Source organism: Myotis brandtii, unplaced genomic scaffold (genome assembly GCF_000412655.1).
Source record: "Myotis brandtii unplaced genomic scaffold, ASM41265v1 scaffold397, whole genome shotgun sequence".
NCBI lineage: Eukaryota > Metazoa > Chordata > Mammalia > Chiroptera > Vespertilionidae > Myotis > Myotis brandtii.
This window is the reverse complement of record NW_005365229.1, coordinates 3,878,611-3,898,498: the sequence shown is the minus strand read 5'-3', so window position 1 is coordinate 3,898,498 and position 19,888 is coordinate 3,878,611. Positions and strand designations below refer to the sequence as shown.

At 47.8% G+C, this 19,888-nt stretch overlaps 1 protein-coding gene across 1 annotated transcript in view; it reads left to right on the top strand.

The window, feature by feature from the left end:
- Positions 1-13,120: 13,120 nt before the first annotated feature.
- Positions 13,121-19,888, top strand: part of MGRN1 (mahogunin ring finger 1, E3 ubiquitin protein ligase) — a 35,284-nt gene continuing 28,516 nt past the window's right edge. Inside the window, exons 1-5 of the mRNA XM_014545112.1 lie at positions 13,121-13,168; positions 14,227-14,345; positions 16,134-16,222; positions 16,746-16,892; positions 18,178-18,295. Of these exons, the coding sequence (XP_014400598.1) occupies positions 14,253-14,345; positions 16,134-16,222; positions 16,746-16,892; positions 18,178-18,295 (447 nt within the window). The 5' untranslated portion in view covers positions 13,121-13,168; positions 14,227-14,252. The remainder of the gene's footprint in view (positions 13,169-14,226; positions 14,346-16,133; positions 16,223-16,745; positions 16,893-18,177; positions 18,296-19,888) is intronic.

The window sequence follows — 19,888 nt, the reverse complement described above, 5'->3', positions numbered from 1 at the left end:
GGTAAAATATTTAACTGCAGCAGTGTTTGACTATATTCTGTACAATGAGAAAACCTGAAGTCATTTTCAAGGTCCACCATTTTTTACTTCTTTTCATTCAGGTCAAGTTTCTAAACTTTCTAAATTTCTGTTTTCCGGCTAATGAAAAGAAAATAGGATTCTACCGAGTCTCCTATCTACTTACTCCAGGATTTCTGTGAGGATCAACTGAGATGAGGCATGGGAACATGCTTCACAGACATTTGGTTAAAGTGTAAAATGTTTGCACCTGGCTATAAAGCAAGTCCTGTTCCTGGGCTGGAGAAACTGCAAGGAGGCTAATCATTAGGGAGAGGAAGCTGGGCATTGCTATATGACATCATTACCCGGTGCCCACAGCGACTGTTTCCAGGCTGGGCTGAGCATTGGGCCGCATTTTGTGCCATGGGGTCTTGGTAGCATTGGCTGCAATTTGGTGGGGTGTCACTCCAGGATGGTGGAGGGGCCTGTGTCCCACTTGTGTGAAGCCGAGTGTTGCTTTGTTGATGCCAGGTCCTCGGTGCTGTTCCTTTGTAACTGGCCAGTGTGTGTCACAGCAGCTCCTGCATTGAGGGTCTTCCCCCTGATGGTCAGTGCCTGTCATAGCGACCGGTCGGATGGTTGGAGGGATACTTAGCATATTAGCCTTTTATATATATATAAAATATATGTATGTGTTTTTGTGTGTGTGTGTGTGTATATTTATATGATACATATTCATATATATGATATATATGAATGATAATTGGGCCTGGCTGGCATGGCTCAGCATCAACCTATGAACCAGGAAGTTCAATTCCCAGTGTGGGATCATTGATGTTTCTCTCTCTCAGGGAATCAAACCATGACCTTCTGGTTCAGAGGTCGATGTTCAACCACTGAGCCACAACAGCTGGGCTCAGTTGTTTTAATGAGAAAGTTGTTACCTTTTCAGGTCTCTGCCATTTTGTTGATTATACAAGGAGAAAGAATCCTTGGTGCTAATATTTTTTAAACATCTCTAACTGTCCAGTTTTTCACTAAGCTTTATTAAGATCTTAGTAGTCAGGTGCACAGATTCGGTGCATGGGTGTGGTCCCTAGGCCTGGCTGGTGATCAAAGCACAAGTGTCTCACATGGAAGGGCAGGTCCCAGCTGACCCCTGGGCCCTGGGAAGCACCTGGGCCTCCATGCATCCCCCTCCGCCTGAGTCACGGCGCCTGAGTCTCCACACAGAGATATGGTGAGTGCGACTGGACACCATGGTCCGGGGCATAGCATGGGCCTCTGGGCTGCCCAGTGGCGCCGCACAGAAGCCTGGCGGGCAGCACCCTCTCTGCCAGCCAGCCTTGCAGGCTGGCTCCTGCGCAAACCCACAGGGAGCCTGACTGGCCCCGGTGGTCCCGGCGGCCCAGAAGAGGCCGCACGGGTGTGGGGCTGGCTCCTTGTGGGCGCCTAGCACCTTAGCAAGAAACTGCAAGGAGGCTAATCATTAGGGAGAGGAAGCTGGGCATTGCTATATGACATCATTACCCGGTGCCCACAGCGACTGTTTCCAGGCTGGGCTGAGCATTGGGCCGCATTTTGTGCCATGGGGTCTTGGTAGCATTGGCTGTGATTTGGTGGGGTGTCACTCCAGGATGGTGGAGGGGCCTGTGTCCCACTTGGGCGAAGCCAAGTGTTGCTTTGTTGATGCCAGGTCTGCGGTGCTGTTCCTTTGTAACTGGCCAGTGTGTGTCACAGCAGCTCCTGCATTGAGGGTCTTCCCCCTGATGGTCAGTGCCTGTCATAGCGACCGGTCGGATGGTTGGAGGGATACTTAGCATATTAGCCTTTTATATATATATAAAATATATGTATGTGTTTTTGTGTGTGTGTGTGTGTATATTTATATGATACATATTCATATATATGATATATATGAATGATAATTGGGCCTGGCTGGCATGGCTCAGCATCAACCTATGAACCAGGAAGTTCAATTCCCAGTGTGGGATCATTGATGTTTCTCTCTCTCACTCCCTCTCTAAAAATCAATAAAAATATATTTTAAAAAATTATACACACATACACACACACACACACACACACACACACTCACTCACACACTCACACACTCTAGAGGCCCGTTGCATGAAATTTGTGCATGGGTGTGGTCCCTAGGCCTGGCTGGTGATCAAAGCACAAGTGTCTCACATGGAAGGGCAGGTCCCAGCTGACCCCTGGGCCCTGGGAAGCACCTGGGCCTCCATGCATCCCCCTCCGCCTGAGTCACGGCGCCTGAGTCTCCACACAGAGATATGGTGAGTGCGACTGGACACCATGGTCCGGGGCATAGCATGGGCCTCTGGGCTGCCCAGTGGCGCCGCACAGAAGCCTGGCGGGCAGCACCCTCTCTGCCAGCCAGCCTTGCAGGCTGGCTCCTGCGCAAACCCACAGGGAGCCTGACTGGCCCCGGTGGTCCCGGCGGCCCAGAAGAGGCCGCACGGGTGTGGGGCTGGCTCCTTGTGGGCGCCTAGCACCTTAGCACAGGGGCTTCCCTGGCATGCGAGCCCTGGTGTCCCCAGGGGAGGGTAGTAGGGGGAGTGAGCTCAGCAGACACCCTGCATTCTCACCACACCTCCGTCCCTGTCACCCCCGCCCCCAGGTAGCTGGCGAGAGGTCGCAGCATGTTGCCAACGCCTGCCAGGTTCCACACTGCCCCCTGGTGGTTAGTGCACATCGTAATGAGTGGTCGAACTCCTGGCTGAACTCCCAGTTGAGGGGACAATTTGCATATTAGGCTTTTATTATATAGGACTAGAGGCCTGGTGCACAAAATTCGTGCAGGGGGTGGGGTCCCCTCAGTCCGACCTGCACCCTCTCCAATCTGGGAGCTGCAGTCTGGCCTCCCTCTGCAGGAGGTGACCAGGCTGATTGGGGAAGGCGCTGCCCCCATCACCCCACTGCTGCTGCCACTGCTGGCCACCGCAGCCGCCAAGGTGTTTTCATCATCACGGACTCCAGTCCCTTCACCACAAAAAAATGACAACTTTCTTTAGGCATTTTCAAGATGTCTCTTTCATAGGATATGACATTTCTTTCTTCTTCTTTTTTTTTTCATCCTCACCTGATGATATTTTTCCATTGATTTTTAGAGAGCGTAGAAGAGGGAAAGACCTCACCACGCATGCAGTCCCCTCCTGCCCACCTGCACGCGCAGCCTCCTCCTGAGTGGTCACGATGTTACAGTGTCCCGGAGGCCCCCCGCAGGGGGCTGGGACTTGCGCCTGACCCGTGTAGCACTGGCTGCCACGTTGTATCGGCTGGGGTGGGGGCAGGTGCTCCTGTGTGTTGTGTCTCCGCTCCAGCACTAAATCTCTATAGTCAGAGAACTGTGTAAAAGTTAAAGTATTATTTACTATTTATGGCTCTGTTATCAATTTTATACAGATTCATATTTTTAATGCTCATGTTTAATTTTATATTTAATTTTCCTAACTTTAAATGATATTTTGCTGCATTTTATTTTTGGAAGTGTAAAACAAATATGGTTCAAAGTCAAAGCCATATAAATATATCTGCTTTTCTGTATCATCCCCCTTGTTCTCAGCTCTGCATATACAATACAATAGTTCATTTTTATTTCTTTTAATAAATTAAACAAATATCTTCTTTACCACCTTTCTTACAGAAATGAGAGAGAACAAGAGAGCATAACACTCTTGGCTCTTCTCCACCCACCCCTTCACCCCCACAGAAGTAACTTAATCTTACTTCCATTTCTTTCTCACAATTAAATGATACTTCATTGCCGAAACCGGTTTGGCTCAGTGTATAGAGCGTCGGCCTGCGGACTCAAGGGTCCCAGGTTCGATTCCGGTCAAGGGCATGTACCTTGGTTGCGGGCACATACCCAGTAGGGAGTGTGCAGGAGGCGGCTGATCGATGTTTCTGACTCTCTCTATCCCTCTCCCTTCCTATCTAAAAAAATCAATAAAATATATATAAAAAAATTACTGACCCGTGTAGCACTGGCTGCCACGTTGTATCGGCTGGGGTGGGGCACTGGCTGCCACGTTGTATCGGCTAGGGTACATACAAGATTTTATTAGTTGTCCATAAATGTGCTCCTGTGTGTTTTGTCTCCGCTCCAGCCTGCCCCCAGCCCCAGCCTCTCTGTGTGTTGTGTCTCCACTCTGGCCCACCCCCAGCCCCAGCCTCCCCGTGGCCACTGGGGTGGGGGCAGCACGCAGTCCCCTCCCGCCCATCTGCGCATGCAGCTCCTCCTGAGCGGTCATGATGCTTGGCTAATTAGCATATTCCCTGTTTATATAGATAGATATATATTTTAAAAACATATAATTGGGCCCTGGTTGGATTGCTCAGTTGGTTAGAGCATCGTCCTGATACATAAGGGTATGGTTTTGATCTCCAGTCAGGGTACATACAAGAAGCAACCAATGAGCCCTGGACGGTGTTGCTCAGTGGTTGGAGCATCGTCCCATGCACTGAAATGTTGTGGGTTTGATTCCTGGTCAGGGCATGTGCCCAGGTTGCAGGTTCAGTCCCTAGTTGGGGCTCATTTAGGAGGTAACCAATCTCTCTCTCTCTCTCTCTCTCTCTCTCTCCCTCCCCTCTCTTCCTCCCCCTTCCTCCCTCCCTCCATCTCTTTCTGAAAACCAATAAAAATTATTTTTAGCCCTGGGCGGTTTGGCTCAGTGGATAGAGCATGGGCCTGTGGACTGAAAGGTCCCAAGTTCGATTCCAGTCAAGGGCACATGGGCTCGATCCCCAGTTGGGGGCCGGCGGGGGGAGGGTGCAAGAAGCAGCCGATCAATTTTTCTCTCTCATCATTGATGTTTCTATCTCTCCCTCTCCCTTCCTCTCTGAAATCAATAAAAATATATTTTTAAAAAGCCTCTTTAAAAAAATTATTTTTTAAAAAAGGAAGCAACCAATGAATGCATCAATAAGTGGAACAACAAACTGATGTTTATCTCCCTTCCTCTCTAAAATCAATCAATAAAAATTAAGGAAAGAAGATATAATTGACATATGACATTGTGTATCTTTGAGGTATGCAGTGTGATTATTTGATATATGTATATATTGGGAAATGATTACCACAATAGGCTAGTTAACACTTTTATCACCTCAGTTACTTTTGTATGTGTGTGGTGAGAAATTTTAAGATCTCCTGTTCAATTTTCTTTTGCTTCTGGACTTTCAGTGTGCACTGCAACAGTACTTAGCTTAAATTTAATAACATTTGATTTGTTTTCATTGTATTTCTTTTCTTTTTTAATATTTTTTTTATTGATTTCAGAGAGGAAGGGAGAGGGAGAAAGAGATAGAAACATCAGTGATGAGAGAGAATCACTAATTGGCTGCCTCCTGCACGCCCCACACTGGGGATCGAGCCCACAACCTGGGCATGTGCCCTTGGCCAGAATCGAACCTGGGATCCTTCGGTCCATAGGCCAACGCTATATCTACTGGGCCAAACTGGCTAGGGCTCTTAATAGTGTTTTTTGAGGAGCAAAAGTTTTACATCTTGGTGAAGGTCAACATTGATTTTTTTAATGGTTAATGTTTTTGTAGTTGCACCTAAGAGATCTTTGTCTAGCCCAAGGTCACAAAGATCTCCTATTTCCCCCCCCTAGAAGTTCTATAATTTCAGCTCATACATTTAGCTCTGTGATCCATTTGGAGTTAATAGTTTTCATATATCGCTGGGGTAAAGATCTAAGGTCATTTTTTTTTGCTCATACATTTAGCTCTGTGATCCATTTGGAGTTAATATTTTTCATATATCGTTGGGGTAAAGATCTAAGGTCATTTTTTTTTTTTTGCATATGGATATTCAGTTATTTCAACACTATTTGTTGAAAAGAATTTCCCCCCCATCTAATTGCTTTTGCACCTTTGTCAAAAAATTAGTTGTCCATAAATGTGAGATTTTATTTCTGCACTCCCTTGCCCTAGCCCAGGGTTCAAAGCAGGTGTTAGGTCACCACATTCAAGCACTTAAGAGAAGGTTGTGTCCACCAGTGGAAGAGAGCCTGGGGCGCAGTAGGTGCACACATGGAGTGCCTGGCCATGGATGGCTCCTGCCACAGCTATTCCTCCTACTGCTCTTGTTACTGTTAATTTTGTCTCAGAGCTATACTTGCTGCCCTGTCCAGGTGTTTAAGGGAGGTCATGCTGGGACAGATCACCCCAGAAAAGAGTCAGAAGGAGGGGCAGTCAGCCTTGTGACCCACAGCCTGGGGAGTGGAGGGGCGGGGCAGGGTGATCTAACCCTTTTGTAATCAGGTGTGTGTACTTTCAGAGCACTTCACCTCTATTATCTTCTTGGAGCTTTGCCATGTCCTTGTGACACCAGACTTCTATTCTCTTTAGTGGAGGAACTAGAAATCAAATTGAGCTCTTTGTTGCACAGCACCTGGGCCTGGTGCACAATAGACGTTTAATACATGCTTGTGCAAATTTATTATTATAGAAAGCGACCCCCATCTCCCTAGTGTGCAAGCTGCTCAAGCAGACTGTGTTGTGTCTTATTCTGTCGGGTGTCAGGTCAGGGCTCAGGAATTCTGGGTCTGCGCCCACGTAATGGAGGGGCCCAAGGTGGGTGTGAGGAGACTTGTGGTGTGTGCTTTTGTGTTCAGGTTGAAACATCTATCTGACCACATTCCATGCTGGTGTTGGTTTATCTTTTCCAGGGCAGGCAGGGCCTTGCTGACTCTGATTTATTTGGTGCCTGAAGGAAAAAACTGAGGCAGGTGTTCTAGATGAGGGAGGATGCCTGTGTGACTAAGGGTGCCCTTTGTCACTAGGGGCATTCTGGTTCCACGAGCCATCACTATCCAGGGAGAGTGAACTTGCGCTCTGAGACCGAAATGTTGGTGGCAGTGGGATGGGGGTGGGAAGAGGGGGCCCCACCTGCACACAGGGTTTCACCTCCCCGTTCAAAGACCTGTACCATCATTGTTGGCATCAGGACATTCACCTTCCCCAAATGTCACCTGTGCCATTCACATAAGAACTAGTTCTGTGCTTCTGCTCCTGTCAACTTGGTTTGGAGTTTATTGTTGTAAGAGCTGTATAACTGAGCTGTATTTTCCAATCTTCAGTGGTTAAAATTCAGGTAAACACAATAAGAAAACTACAGCAACAAAAAGCTTTTAAGTTGGCCATGACGGGGTAAGGGACTTATAACCTACTTCCCTGAAGAAGAAGCAGAGGATGGCCTGGGTTTAGAAGCCTGCCATGGCATGTGGACCCTGCGGCTCCCTGGGCTGAGGTTTGTCAGGTCTTGATTTTCGGGTGTCGCCCACCCTCGGGGGTTTGAGAGGACCCTGGAGCTCTGCATGTTTGTCTCTGAGGTCCCACTCAGTTCCATGCGTGTGGCAGGGGACCTTTCATAGTTTCTTTGGGAATTGTTGAGAAATCGTCATTTCTGATTCAAATAACCTGGCTTTATGTCATCTCCTGCCAGCTTTGCTCTCCCTGGGCTTTGTTGAACTTTCACATTAGCCCTGCCATATTTGCAGGCATATACAGAACCTTTCTTGGCCCTTTGAAATTATGTTCTCTGAAGGTCTGCAAGCCTGGCAGTTAAAGAAAGCCCGAGTTAGTGTTGGTGTGGCCAGATGACCAAGGGGCCTTTTACCCCATGCCACGAAAGTGGCTGCTGTGCTGCCCAGGATAAAAGGGGTGTGTGTGTGCGCTTTCTTCCTCATAGTTGGGGTGGTCTTTATAGTGTTTACAACTCACCATGTTGAAGTAGTGGTCCCATGAAGCCCCCTGGTGCCCCTTCACAATCTTCTTCCTCCCTGGGAAACCCCTTTCTGATCTTACAGAGGTGGAGGTGAGTTTGGCCTGTTTTTAAATTTGATATAAACAGAACTGGACACTCTCCCTCCACATTTGACGATGAGAGGCCCTGTACACAGTTCATGGGCGGTAGCTGGTTTCCTCTCATTGTTACGTGATCTTCCAGTTGATGCTTCATTCACGTGGAGGGGTGCTGGGGAAATTCCTGGTTTGGTCTCTTACGCAGAATGTGCCATGGACACGCTTGTGACTGGCTTTGGTGTCCATGAGTCTGATTTCTTTGGGTTCGTTTTTATTTTTTGTTTTCAGGTTTGTTAATTGTGGTAAAATACACGTAAATAATTACTATCTTTACTGTTTTTGAGTGCACAGCTCAGTGGCCCTCTGGGCACATTTGTGGCATCAGCAGCTTTTACGGTTTCATGGAGCAATCGAACCAGTGCTCACACCCACCGGCTGAGCACCAGAGTTCCGTTGACTCTCTGTTCTCACCAATACGGCTAGTATCATGGTGTGTTTTATTTGTTGCTTTCCTTTTTAATTTTAGCCAGGGATTTCTCATTGTAGTTGTAATTTACTTTTTCCTGATGACTAACGAGGTTGGGCACCTTTTTATAAATTGCCATTCATCTCTCCCTCTTTTTGTTAGGGGCCTGGTGACATCTTTTGCATATATTTTATATTGGATTACCTCTTTTTTTTCTCCCTGAAAGGAGTACTTTCCCAAGTGCTTTTTTTACATTTTAAATTCTTTGGAAATTGGCTGTTGCTACGGTGTTTGTGGAAATTAGCTTAGGCAAGAAATGGAATGCATTGGAAAGGTGTGTGTGTGGGTGTCCTCTGGAACCCAAGGGTGGGTAATCAAGAAGTGGAAACTGTCAGATCCTTTTCCACTCTGGCCTCAGCATCATGTTGCTGTGACATTTGTAAAGCCTCCTGCCACCCACCAGGGGCCCTCCAGTTCCACAGTCCACTTCCATGGAGAAGACAATCTGGTTATTGGCTCAGCACGGTCAGGTGTTCACCTTGGCCAACCAGTTGTATCCAGGGGGCGAGGGCCTTGTGCTCTGGTGGTAGCTGGGGCCCACCCCTATGGATGGTGGAGGCTGTTTCCAGAAAAGGGGTTTAAGCTGGGGAGGATCCCCGCCTCCCTACAGGTGGCTACAACAAATTATGGAAACTCAAGAGAACCAAAATCTTTGCTTAGTGCTCCTTCTTTCTGGAGGCTGTTTCTAAAATCGTCCTGCTGTAAACTCAAGAGAACCAAAATCTTTGCTTAGTGCTCCTTGCTGGAGGCTGAGAGCTTCTAAAATCGTCCTGCTGTGGTTTTTTTGTGTTTTTTTGTTTTTTAAATATATTTTTATTGATTTCAGAGAGGAAGAGAGAGGGAGAGAGAGACAGAAACATCCACAATGAGAGAGAATCATGGTGGATTGGCTGCCTCCTGCAAGTCCCCCACTGGTGATCAAGCCCACAATCTGGGCATGCGCCCTTGACCGGAATCAAACCTAGAACCTTTCAGTTTTCAGTTTTCTTTTGTAAATGATGGTCATCACACACATGTGTACTACACATACATTTGAAAGTGGAATGGACAAGACAAAAGGGAAACCCAGAAGTCCGCTTGGCTTGCTCTCTGGCCCAAAGGGAAGTCCTTGCCCACCCTCCACTGGCCATCACCGAGACAGCCATTAACTAACTGGTGGCCTTGTGGCTTTGATTTTCGTCATCTCTAGAATATGATGAGATGTGTGTCCTTCTGCATCCTGGTGTCTAAAGGGAAACAGGGCCCATGTGTGGGAATGCTGGTCGCCTCTTGGGAAGGCCCTCTCACTCTTTGTTTTGGTAGCTGTTCACCTCCTTGCCATCCAGATCACCTGGGCACCTGTAAGTAGGGCAGAGTCTGGATCCCTTGGACAGAGAGGAGGCAAACCATTTGAGCTTCAGTTCCCCTCGACTGGTGAGAGGAAGAAGGGGACAGGGGCATGAATTTGTTTTAGCCATCATGTTTGAGGATGGCCCACTGAGGCTCTGAGGCTGTGACATCCTGGAGTGTGCCACATTGCTGGGGCTCTAGGCAGAAATCATGGCCTCTGGTAGGCCCTCTAAGTGTGGCCACAGAAGGACGTTCTGATCTGGGAGGCCTTTGCACGTGGTTCATTGTGTGTGAACAGCCACTCTTTGTGACCAGAGATGACATCACTGACCATGGGTCACCATCCTTGTGCTGCGGAGGGGAGGAACCTGGTGTGCACAGGGCTGAGACACGATGAGCTTGGAGTCAGCAGTTTTGAGCCCAGCTATACCATCAACACCTTGGTGACTTCCGAGTGCAATTTCCCACATGGAAAGTGGGGACAGGGCCAGGCCAGAGTGGCTCAGTTGGTTGAGCGTCATTCTGTGTTCTGTGCACCAAAAGGTTGCTAGTTCGATTCCTGGTCAGGGCTCATGCCTGGGTTGTGGGTTTGATCCCTGGTTGGCAAGTGAACAGAAGGCAACTGATAGATGTTTCTCTCTAACACCAATGTTTCTCTCTCTCTCTCTCTCTCTCTCTCTCTCTCTCTCTCCCCCCCCCCCCCCCTTTTTTTTTTTTTGGTCAAAGAAAAAAAATGAAAGAGAGAGAGAGAGAGAGAGAGAGAGAGGGAGAGAGAGAAAGGATCTGTCCCTCTTGATGGGTTCTGTGGGAAGGCGGGGCTAGGGCACTGCCTCAGGGGCATAGAGGAGGAGCTGGTGATGTGGTGGTGGCTTCTGTTCTCTTTTCACCTTTATGTCTTCCTTCTGTTTCTCTCCTCAGTCGCCTTTTCTTTTTCTTTTTAAAGATATTTTTATTGATTTCAGGGAGGAAGGGAGAGGGAGAGAGAGATAGAAAACATTAATGATGAGAGAGAATCATGGATTGGCTGCCTCCTGCATGCCCCCTACTGGGGATCGAGCTCACAACCTGGGCATGTGCCCTGACTGGGAATCGAACCGTGACCTCCTTGTTCATAGGTCAATGCTCAACCACTGAGCAACACCGGCTGGGCCGCCTTTTCTTATTTCCCTTTTTCCCTCTTCATAGCTGTGCCTGCTCCTTTTGGTCCAAAAGTTTGTACACACACATAGACACACAATATGCACACAACACACACACCATACACACATAGATACAGACATGCACCCGCAAGCACAACACATATACATATATCTGTATACAGATGTATCTATACTATGCACAATACTCTTATACACACATGCACACACATACATAATGCATGCACACTTGGGAACTGCTACCAGTTCCCTGTGATGCACACATTTGTCCTCTAAAAGTTCCTTTTTTTAAAAATGTGAGCATTTGAAAAGCATATAGAGAAGTATAGAATGTCCTTCATTCAGAATTCAGTTAGCATTTTCCATATTGTTGTCTCCTTCTTTCACACTTTTACCCCGTCTTGGACCTGGCACTTCCTTCCCATGTTTGGTTCATTCTTCTCTGTGTGTCGGTGTTCCAGGTCTGAGCTCTGGGGCTGCTCTATGAAGTTTCCAAACTCCTCTGTGTGAGTCGTGTTTGCTTTGGACTGCTGTGTGCTCACAGGCAGAGAGTGGTCCCCTCTTGTTACTGCCGCAGTGTTTGTCCATTTCCCTGTTGAGGAACATGTAGAGTGGTTGCAACTTTTTATGCTTGAAAGTCTTTTATTGGTCACCATATTGTATGTCTCTGCAACCAAAATATGTACATAAATTGAAATGAGAATTTTAAAAGAATTTTTCTTCTGGTTTGAGTGGGCATTATAAATACCCAATTGATCAAAACAACACAAATATAACAGTTTTTATAATAACAAACATAAATATTAAAAAGTATTAGACATGTATCTCTTAAGTGGATAGGTTACTTTTCCCCCAATTAACTCGTAGTCACAGTTGAATATACGTAGCCTGCTGCTGGAATGAGACAAATCAGTGTCAGTTCTAGTTCTGTTTTTCATTTTAAGTTGAGAAACCTTGTTCACATAAATCAGTAGATGGGAGTCAACAGAGGTTTGATAGAACAGTAGCATCTAATTCCACATTATTTGCTGACAAATTCAAAGATCACATAAAGATCTAATACCAAAAAATTGTTGCTGATTTATAAGGTGACAACTTGATCAAGTTCTCTCCAGTTCCTAATAACAGCTTTATTGAGATAAGATTCACATACCCTTTTAAATGTACAGTTCATTGGTTTTTCCAGAACATGGTTCCAGTTTTGTGATATTACAACCACTGTTGTAACACATATCCTTGTCCCATGTCTTCAATCTTTTTAAAAATAATTTTCCTGCTTTAAAGTTTAATTATAGAAAATGTATAAAATGCAGGTAAAGTAAAAAAAGTAAAACTCATCCATTGCCTCTTAATCCAGAGGTTTTATTTTATAGCATTTATATTTCTGAAGTTATTAAAACTTAAAACTGCACTAAGATGTGGAGGCCTCCTGTGTACAGTATATCAGGTTGTGAAAAGTGCTCTGGAGAAGAATAAAGCAGAGGAGGGGATTGGAGGAGGGTGGTCAGCAAGCAAGGAGAAGAGGTGGAGATAGTAAATTTTAAAAGGAATGATCAGAAAAGGCCCTGCTGAGAAGGAAATGAGGTAAAGGATCAGGCAGAGCTCTTGGAGAAGAACTTCATAAGCAGAGGAAACAGCAAGTGCAAGGGCCCTGGGGTATAAATGGGCTTGGGAGGGTCTGCATTATGTAAGGCTTTGCAGTCCACGGAGAGGAGTTTAGGACTTACTCTGATGTGATTAGGAGGTCAAGTTTCTGAGCAGTGGGATGTGGGAAATAGACTTTGGGGCTAGTGAGAGTGGAGAGACTGGTGGAGTGGATTACATTAATCCAGACAGGAAATGCTGGTGGCTTTGACTAGGGTGGCGGCCATTGAAATATGTTAGAATCAGGAGCCCAGAGTGGAGAAAGGAGGGAAGCCCATTGTGTTAGTTATCTCTTACCGAGTAACAAATGGACAATTTAGCTGTTTATAACAATAAATGCTTATTATCTCACAGTTTCTCTGGGTCTGGAATTTGGAGCGGCATAGCTGGTTTGGACTCGGGGTCTTCCATGAGGTTGCCGTCAAACTGTCTGCTGGGCTACAGGATCTGCTTCCTGGGTGGCTGTCACGCAGGGCTGGCAAGTTGCCGGCAGGTGGCTAGCGGTCCCGGTTCCTCACCAGGTGGACCTGTCCATAGGGCTGGTTGAATGTCCTCACAACATGGAGGGGAAGCTGGCTTCCCCCAGAGCCTTGGAAGTCCCCCTCCATCTTTCCCACGTTATCTTGCTTGTTACACAGGTCAGCCCTATTCAGTGTAGGAAGAGTCTGTCCAGGAGGTAAGAACCATGGCCTTCTTGGAGGAGGCCTACTTCACCCATTTTCTGCCGATCGAAAGGAAACTCTGGGAACTAGTGGGACATACCTGGTTGGACCTTGAAGGTCCCAGGAGGAGGTTGGAGCAGGAAATGCAGGGCCAGGGACCTGTCTCCCACCTGGAAGGCCTTGTAGGGACTACCTGGCTTCGTGCTGGCTCTGTGTTTGATTCTGCGTTTTCCTGAAACTCCCCTCCAGATGAGCTCCAGTCTCAAGACTCATGGTGGGGGGTCCGATATGAATGAAATAACTTAGACTCAGAGCTTGGATTTGGGGTTGTAGGAGCCTACTTAGTCTGGGGTCAGGGAACATGTATTAGTCTGCTGGGGCTGTCATAACAAAGCACCACAAACTGGGTGGCAAATTTATTCTTCCAGTTATGGCGGCCAGAAGTCCAAAATGAAGGCATCGACAGGGCTGGTTCCTTCTGAAGGCTCTCGGGGAGGATCTTCCTTCTTCCAGATTCCGGTGGTTCTGGGCATTCCCTGGCTTGTGACTACGCCACTCCAATCTCCAGTCTCCGCCTCCGTCTTCCTACTTTCTCCTTCCCTCTGTGTGTGTCTCTGTGTCCAAGTCTCCCTCTTTCTCTTAGGAAGACTGTCACTGGATTTAGGGCCCCCATCTAGTCTGACCTTCTTTTAACTGGTTTACATTTGCAAAGACCCTGTTTTTGAATGTCACGTGCACAGGCACTAGAGGTATGGACTGAAACCTATTCCTGTGAGGAACACAACTCAACCTGCTGGAGAAGGAAGCGATGTTGGTGTTGGGTACTGGATGAGTCCCTGAGCTGGGAGGAGAGTTCCTGGAGGGGGAAGGGTGTTGGGTAGACGCAGAGGTGGAGCAGGCTGGGTGGAAGGTCTGAGGCCTGTGTCTGGAGCCAGAGTGGGAAGGACAGCCCATGATGGCTTCTCTCCGAGTGGAGCTTTTCTCAGGGCTGAGCCCCTTCAGCCATCAGACGCTCTCACTGGATTGTGTTGAGCCTTCACCTAAAGTTGTTTTTGTTTTTGTTTTAAACCAGGAAACTACTTTGCTACACACTTTTTCATGGGAGGTGAGAAGTTTGACACCCCCCACCCTGAAGGTTACCTCTTTGGAGAAAACATGGATCTGAACTTCCTGGGCAATCGCCCGGTCCAGGTGGGTCTCGGCAGGGCTGGGCATGTGGGTGGTGGGGGCGAGGTCTCTGCCTTCAGCCATCTGTGTCCAAGCTGCAAGGATGAGTGGGTACTAAGTCATCTCCAACTGGGCAGAGCTGCCAACTGGTTGTGTGCCAATGACGTGTGCAGGGGGCGTGTCCTGGTGATACTCCCTTAGAGGCAGGGGACCAAGGGTGGGACACTAGGGACAGAGCAGCTGCTGTGGAGTCTGGTGCATCCATGCTATGAGGTTATGAACTTTAGGGTTTTGATCCCTTGAATGACTTTATTTGAAAAGAAAAAAGAACAGTGGAACAGAGGGCAAAAGATATGATCCAAAGGAGAAATGTAAACGGCTGGTGAATAATTTTTACAAGTTCTCCTTCACCAGTCACAAGAGAATCGCATGTTTGCTCATTGTGTTCCATTCGTCCAGTGTGTCCCTGGGATCCTGCCAAGGGCTGGGGACAGAGGACAGATCTTGCCCCATTCCCTGGGGGCGGCGGGGGTGGGGGGGGAGTGCAGGCAATAAAGAAGAGAGCAGTTGCCCTGCCCGGTTTGGGTCAGTGGATAGAGTGTTGGCCTGTGGACTGAAGGGTCCCAGGTTCAATTCCGATCAAGGGCACCTACCTTGGTTGCAGGCTCAATCCCTGGCCCGTGTTGGGGGCGTGCGGGAGGCAACCAATCAATGTGTCTCTCTCACATTGATGTTTTTTCTGTGTGTCTCTTCCCTTCCACTCTCTCTAAAAATCAATGGAAAAATATCCTTGGGTGAGGATTAACAACAACAACAAAAAAAGAGAACAGTTGACAAATGAGAGAAGGGGACAGGAGAGGGCTCTTGAGGGGGGACACTGACTGGGATTCAATCCCCAGTGTAAGGGGCCAGGCGGAGGCCCTCTCTCTCAGGAGACACTGGGCTCCATCCCCTGAGGTGGTTGAGTTCTGGGGCCTCCCTGCCCTGGAGGAGACGGAGTTCCTCTGGACCAAGGTTCTCCAGGCTGCTTTGACCTCGGAGCAGCTGCTTGACGTGAAATCTTGAATGGATCCTTTGATGGATGGGAGGCTAAGGGCTAGGACACAGAATGCTGGCCTCTGCCACCCTCCCAAGCCCACGAGAATGAGAACAGAACCTCACCTTCCACATCTGTGAAGCCTCAGCTTCGACCCAGGGTCTGACTCAACAGGCCTTCTGTAAATTTGTGTGCTGTTTTAACTTTTACTTAAGACCACCATAGATTCACCTGCACTTGTAGGAAATAACACAGAGATTCCATAGGCCCTTTACCCGGTTTTTCCTGGTGATGGTGTCGTATAAAACCCCAGTGCGCTCTCATAAGCAGGAAACCGATATTGATGCATCCCCATTTTCCACCAGTTATACAGCAGTGTGTGTGTGTGTGCATGTGTGTGTGTGTGTGCGCACGCACACACGCGCATGTGCATGTGTCCCTACTGGAATCTTTATTGACCATTGACCTTGAATAGAAAGCCTGGGAATGAGGTCTGAGAGCCCCAACCTCAATCGCTCCCCCGGGATCCCCCAGGCCAGGTCACTTTCATTGAGAGTCCTTGGAATAGGGGCACCATGGCCACAGGGTGTTCTGGTCCTGACTCTCCTTTGCCAGCCGTGTTGCCTGCAGTTTACCTTGATGTGAATGAGAATAAGGTCATCTAGTGGTTGGCATGAGAGCCCCAGAGCGCCGGGTGTGTACTTGCATTATCCCTGTTTTCTGTCCTCTGCCATATTGGGGAGTCATTGGGATTGCTTTCGGTTTTTCCCTCCTAGTTTCCTTATGTCACCCCCGCTCCCCATGAGCCAGTGAAGACGCTGAGGAGCCTAGTGAACATCCGAAAAGACTCGCTCCGGCTCGTAAGGTAACCCTTGACCTTGCCACATTCTTTAAACTAGGGGTTCACAACCAAGTGCCCACCCCATGACGTTGGACTATCTGGAGACATTTTTGGTTGTCACAGCTAGAGAGGGTGGTGTTCCTGGTATCTGGTGGGCAGAGACCAGGGAGGCTGTGAATACCCCTCAGTGCACAGGATGCCCCCACAGCCAAGAATGGCGCAGTTCTGACTGGGACTTATAGGGTTGGGACTTATAGGGTTGGGACTTATAGGGTTGATAAGCTGCTTTAAACCTGGAAGACCTGAGGCTTCTGGGGCCATCTCCAACCCAAGAGAACTTGTCTCCCTTTCTGTGACAAGGGAAGGAGAACCTTGCGTTATTGGGCCTTATTGTCCAAGCAGGGAGTGGGCATCCACATTTCCAGAAAGGTGGGATGCAGCCAACGCAGGGCCCCCTGGGGTATGCCATAGCGTGCTCTGTGCAGGCTGGCCATGTTCCTGCAGGCATGCCCCTGACCTACTGCCTGTCCCTCTGCCTGCCTGGAAGGTATAAAGATGGTGCCAATAGCCCCACCGAGGACAGCGAGAAGCCCCATGTCCTCTACAGCCTGGAGTTCACCTTCGATGCCGATGCCCGGGTGGCCATCACCATCTACTGCCAGGCGGTGGAGGAGTTTCTCAACGGGATGGCTGTGTGAGTCCCTGTGGTGCATGGTGGGCCCCAGCAGTTCTGCGTCTGTCTGAATTAATATATTTGAACTTTTAGAGGTTCTATTTGAAGTAGGGTCCTTTGGACCCCAAAAGTTTGAAATCAACTTAAGCACAACCACAGCTGGCCTGCCACCAGTCTGTGGGGCCTGACCCGGATGGGCCGGGCAGAATGCACCCGTCTCGTCCTGTGGGAGAAAACCATATGGTGGCCAGACTTGATCTGGGGATGGAGTGGTAGCTGAGAGTTCTGGCTTTACGTCTTTTTGCACACAAGCAGCCCGCAGTGCCAGTTTCTCAGGCCAGACGTGCCACGGTCCTTGAGAGTATCCTTTGTCCTAGAGACAGAGAGAAGCCCAAGGGACAGCAGGTGTGGGGTGGGGCACAGGGAGGCAGCAAAGGTTGTGTGTTGGATTCTTGAATGGGGAGATGCCTGAGTTTATCAGAATTGAAAACGTGTACTCTTTAACCCAGCCATTCCTTTCCTGGGAATTTATGTTGGGGATATGCTTACATGTGTGGCTAAGGTGTATGCAGAAGAGGGTCCTGGAAGCCTTGGTTGGAAAAGCAAGATATTGGAGACCACCTGGTGCTCACCAATAGGGGCCTGATTGCATCAGTTAGAGTAAATGCAGTGGAACAGATGCAGTGTTCAGAGAACACAGCACCTCCATATAGGGTGGCTATAGGACAGCTCGGGTGCATGAGTATTGAAGGAGCAGAGTGTAGGTGGGCTGCTAGTGGAATATTAAAGAAGAGACACCCATGCGTGACTAGGCCTCAACTCTTCCAGAAGTTATGCCTGGGTTGTGGATGGGCAGGGAAGCAGGTGGCTGGGAGCAAACACAAGGGTGTGGGGAATGGGAGGGCACTTGGCACTGCCAAGGTGGTGGAGTAGTTTCTCTATGGGCGAGACAGTGTACATTTTTGTGCCATGTTTGTTTAAAGAAGTCAACAAACCGTAAAAAGCAAATGGAAAGGCATAGCCATATCTGGAAAGGTAGCCATGTTATCTGGCAGGTGTGGGCTCTGGAAGACTAGTAACCAGGCTGGACCCAGGCAGAGCTGTGGTGAGCAGAATGAGACCTTGGAGGCCCTCGGGGTGTGAGGGCCACGTGGCCACATAGACTAGCTTTCTGCCCCACCAGAGAAGGGCTGGGACTTACAGGGTGGGACCTGCAAGTCAGGTTTCTACTAGGTCCCCAAAAGACCAGTGCCTGCCAGCGCCTGCCTCAGGTCCTGGCACTCTCACCTTCCTTTCTCTCCTTTAGGTACAGCCCCAAAAGCCCTGCCCTGCAATCTGAGACTGTCCACTATAAGAGGGGTGTGAGCCAGCAGTTCTCTCTGCCCTCCTTCAAGATCGACTTCTCAGAGTGGAAGGACGATGAGGTAACCTCCTGGCCCCTTGCCGGAATTCCCTCCCCCTTGTGGGGGCAAGCACAGTGGGGCCTGTTGGCTGATTCCTAACATTGATAGGCATCAGGAGTAGCTGTGGACCAAGGTGTGTGTGCTCATTTGGGCATGTGGAGTGCAGTTCAGTCCAAGTGTTGGCTGGAAGGAATGATCGAAGCGAGACAGCCGGCCACAGCAGAGGCTCCAGTAACCAGCTTTGGTGTGGTTGTCGGGCCCACAAGACTGCAGCGTGGCAGGATCCCTTCCACCTAGTGGTTCCACAGCGAGGGACAGTAATTTACAGGATGCGAAGGGTGTTCATTGCAGCTCTGTCTATAATAGTAAAAATTGGAAACAATGTACACGTCCATCACAAAGGGAGTTGCTTAGTTTATTGATGTTATGGGAGCCACCCATATATTTAATGTGGGCACCCTGGCTCATGTCTATTATGGGATGCCATGCAGTCTTAAAGCACAGGAGAGATCTGTGTATTCTGTACATACTGATGTGGAAAGCTCGTTCTGGGCTTGGAGAAGACCAAGTTGCAAACAAATGCAGTATAATCTCTTGTATGTGGCATCCACACAAATGCTCAAAACCGTTTCTGCAGGTATAATGTATGTGTATATAATTCTTGAGGAAAAACCAGAAAAGATGCTCATCAAGCTGAAGACAGTTATTTCTGCAGAGGGTTGTGGTGTAAGGAATACATACACGGACATGTACACCTGGGCCTGTGTCTGTGGGGTCTGCATTCATGGATTCAACACAGATGGAAAATATATTTTTTAAATGTTATGTTGTTGGTAATGTGTACTATGTAGTTAGGCCTACGATGGAATGGTTATGTCTGTACTGAACATGTACAGACTTTTTTTTTTCTTGTCATTTTTCCCTAAACAATACAGTATAACAACTATTTATATAGCATTTACATTATACTAGGTCCTGTAAGTAATCTAGAGATGATTAAAAGTACAGGGAGGGATGAATGTAGTTTATATGCAAATACTACTCTATTTTATTGAAAGGACTTGAGCACCTGAGAATTTTGGTATCCAAGGGGGGTCCTGGACCCCAGCCCTCACATATACTGAGAACAGACTGTATAGTGTGAGTGCTGACACTGTATACACTTCTGAACTATTTTTGTTTCATTGTTTTTACCAATTAAGGTATAATTTACATACTAAAAAATTCACCCATAGTTTAATTTAGAGATTTTAGTAAATTTATGATCACAGCTATTACCAATCCTGTTTTAGAATCCAGTTTCCATCCTCCTTATAGGATCCCTCATGCCCATTTACAGTTAACCTCTGTTCCTACCACCAGACCCTGGCAAACACTCATCTACTTTCTGTCTCTTTGGATTTGCCTGTTCTGGAGATTTCATATAAATAGAACCATATACTATTTGACCTTTTGTATCTTTCACTTAGCATCATGTCTTTTGGCTGTTGGCTATTTTGAATGATGGTACTATTTTGTAACAAGTTTTTGTTTTGAATGCATGTTTTCATTTGTCTTGGCTATAATTTACTATTTAACTATTTTAAAATATATTTTTACTAGAGGCCCGGTGGC